Source organism: Colobus angolensis, unplaced genomic scaffold, assembly GCF_000951035.1.
Source record: "Colobus angolensis palliatus isolate OR3802 unplaced genomic scaffold, Cang.pa_1.0 Scaffold1, whole genome shotgun sequence".
In the NCBI taxonomy this organism is placed as follows: Eukaryota; Metazoa; Chordata; class Mammalia; order Primates; family Cercopithecidae; genus Colobus; species Colobus angolensis.
In genome coordinates, this window is record NW_012110918.1 from 16,323,898 (window position 1) to 16,327,269 (window position 3,372).

The 3,372-nt window shown below is 52.0% G+C and overlaps 1 protein-coding gene across 1 annotated transcript in view; it reads left to right on the plus strand.

The window, feature by feature from the left end:
* CCDC40 (coiled-coil domain containing 40) overlaps nt 1-3,372 on the plus strand; it is a 65,386-nt gene that overhangs the window by 19,171 nt on the left and 42,843 nt on the right. The window contains exons 8-9 of the mRNA XM_011958072.1: nt 708-865; nt 1,072-1,194. Of these exons, the coding sequence (XP_011813462.1) occupies nt 708-865; nt 1,072-1,194 (281 nt within the window). The remainder of the gene's footprint in view (nt 1-707; nt 866-1,071; nt 1,195-3,372) is intronic.

Sequence of the window (3,372 nt, forward strand, 5' to 3'; positions counted from 1 at the left end):
CGCTGAAAAGGAGTGCTCTGTGTGGTGAGTCAACAAGTACTGACCCACGTGTAGCTCCCTCAATAAATTGGTACTGTAGCTTTAGAAATCCATCTCATGAAAGTTTTGTTAAAGGAATCAGTTCCTCAGGCCTTGGCCTCCTCTGAGAGCACTGACTGTCACTTAATGGGACGGAAGGTGCTGCCTTTTCCAGCCTCGTCCTCTCTGCCCTGCACTGCTGCCTGGCGGTGTCAGTGCAGGGGCGTCTGTGGAGCTCAGCCTGCCCTGGATGTGCTGGTCTCCTCCCGGGGGACTTAAGACTCCACCTAAGGTTGCCAGCCTTTCAGTGGTAAGAAATCTATCCAATCAACCCGAAGCCTTACCACCTGGCACCACTTCAATGTCTCTTTAGACTACCGGGAGGATCTCTGAGACTTGGTGGGTAATGGAACAGCTTGTTGCAATTTGTGGATGTAGATTCCGTATATTTTTGTCTCTTCCACGAGATTGTAAACTCTTTGCTGACAAAGTCTGGGTCTTGATAGTTTAAAAGCAGTTTCCCACTCTTACCCAAAAATGGCAGGAAGGGTGCCCAGGGCAGCTGTTCCCCGCCTCCTCCTAGGTCTCTGTGTGGGGGACGCTGGGACAGCCTCCCCACACTCTCTCTCTCTCTCTCTTTCTCTCTCTCTCTCTCTCTCTCTGCCACCACCCCCCCACCCCACCCGCAGTGGCAGCTCTGCAGACTGAGATGGAGAACGTGGCCCTGCATCTCTTCTACATGCAGAACATTGACCAGGACATGCGGGACGACATCCGTGTGATGAAGCAAGTGGTGAAGAAGGCCGAGACGGAGAGGATCCGGGCAGAAATCGAGAAGAAAAAGCAGGTATTCTGCAAACTCGACACACGTTGAATGATCACCAGACCGTGGAGCTTCAGAAAGGGGCTCAGCTTTGTCTCCTGCGTGAAGGCTCCCGGCCGGAGGGGTGGTGACCGGCCTGGGTGGCCTCGACTTGTATCAAGGGTTGGTGGAGAACAGGCCCTCAGCCACGGACACCTCCTGACGGGGCTGCTTCTCATCCTGTTTCCCAGGACCTGTATGTGGACCAGCTCACCGCTCGAGCCCAGCAGCTGGAAGAAGACATTGCCCTGTTTGAAGCTCAGTACTTGGCCCAAGCTGAGGACACCCGGATTTTAAGGAAAGCAGTGAGTGAGGTAAGAGCAGTCCCTGCCGCTCTCGGTGTTTGACCCACCAGTGAGTGCTCATGCACGGGGTGCTGGTGGGTCTACTAGACTGCACCTGCCCGTCTGCTGGATGAGTGACCACAGCCAACTTACGTCTCCTTCAGCATCTGCAAACATCGGGCCCTCCCCATGGCAGGGCCACAGTAGATGCCGACAGGTGGATGGCCCGGATTCCCATTCCTTCCCTGGCTAGTGGATGACAGAAGGCCTCGCGGGGTTCAGGCACTCTAGTCTCTTCATGACCGCCAAGGCCAGCTTGCTGGGGGGATGCTTGGCAAGTTCCTCAGCCTGCAGGGACCTCTTCCAGGGAGGACTGAAGTCTTTCTAACAATTCCCCCCACGGTGGGCAGCCGGCCTTCTGGGTAGCGCCTACATCTCTGCACCATGTGGAGTAGAGAATGGAGAGGACAAAGTGGGTGGAAGCTGCTCCCTCTCAGCCCCCGATTCAGGTCTGTAGTGGCAGCACCAGAAACCAAAGTTACTGCAACTTAAAAAAAAATATGTGAGTCACCATCTGCATTCACGAGTGCGGGAATGACACAGAGGAAACAATTAACTTTTTGTTTGTTTGTTTGTTTTCTGGGACAGAGTCTCACTCTGTCACCCAGGCTGGAGTGCAGTGGTGCAATCTCAGGTCACTGCAACCTCCGCCTCCCGGGTTCAAGCAATTCTTCTGCTTCAGCCTCCAGAGTGGCTGGGACTACAGGCACCCACCTCCACGCCTGGCTAATTTTTGTATTTTTAGTAGAAACAAGGTTTTGCCATATTGGCCAGGCTGGTCTCAAACTCCTGACCTCAGGTGATCCACCCACCTCAGCCTCCCAAAGAGCTGGGATTATAGGCATGAGCCACCGCGCCCAGCCGATGAAAGAGACGAAGAGGACTTGAAGGAACGGATGAGCACTGTGGGCTCCCAGGGTAAAGGGAGGGCCCAGGGCTAGGCGTTACTCATCACTGGTGTCTCCAGCTGCAAATGCAATTAAAGTAGAGCACGTCCCAGTCAGAATCCCAGGAACAAACAATCCCTCAATTAACCAAACAATTCTGGAGTTCTGTCTGAAAAATAAATTAGGAAGGCCAGCCAAGAGTGGTTTTGGAAGAGAAGATTCAAACGGGGCAAGCAACCATCCCACTCTGCTCAGGACCGAGGGGTCCCCAAGATGAGGGACTTTCCACGCTAAGCCCAGGGGGTCCTGGACACAGCAGGATGGCAGCTCACCCCACCAAACATTGAAGTATACAGTAAAGCTCTGGCCAGGCGAGGTGGTGCACACCTGTAATCCCAGAACTTGGGGAGGCTGAGGCAGGAGGATGGCTTGAGCCCAGAAGTTCGAGACCAGACTGGGCGACATGGTGAGACCCTGTCTCTACAAAAATAAAATAAAATAATAATAAAACATTAGCCCACCAGGGTGGTGTGCACTTGTGGTCCCAGCTACTCAGGAGGCTGAGGCAGGAGGATCACTTGAGCCTGGGAGGTCAAAGCTACAGTGAACTATGATCATACCACTGCATTCCAGCCTGGGCTAAGGAGCAAGACCCTGTCTAAAATAAAACAAAACCATAAAGTTCTAGAGGCTAAAATAATGTGTTACAAGATAGACAGGCAAAACATTGACGCCTATGAGAGCCCCAAAGCAAACCAGAGTTTATATAAAAACCTAGTAGATTATAAATTACCAGAGAGTCAATGAATTATTCATCCAATGATGTCGGGACATTTGGTTAATCATTTGGGAAAAAATTAAATCTTTTCCTCATACCAGACACTAAAATAAATTCCAGATGGAATCAAGTATTTAAATGGGGGAAAACGTGCCAGACGAAAACAAATGAAAATATTTATATAATCCTGGGCTGGGGAGGCCTTTCGAAGCATAACACCGAAAGCAGGAACCTTAAAGGAAAAGACCAGGAAGGGCCGGGCACAGTGGCCTGCACCTGTAATTCCAGCACTGTGGGAGGCCGAGGCGGGCAGATCACCTGAGGTCAGGAGTTCAAGACCAGCCTGGCCTAATGGCAAAACCCCATCTCTACTGAAAATACAAAAATTAGCTGGGCGTGGTGGTACGTGCCTGTAATCCCAGCTACTTGGGAGGCTGAGACAGGAGAATCGCTTGAACCCAGGAGGCAGAGGTTGCAGTGAGC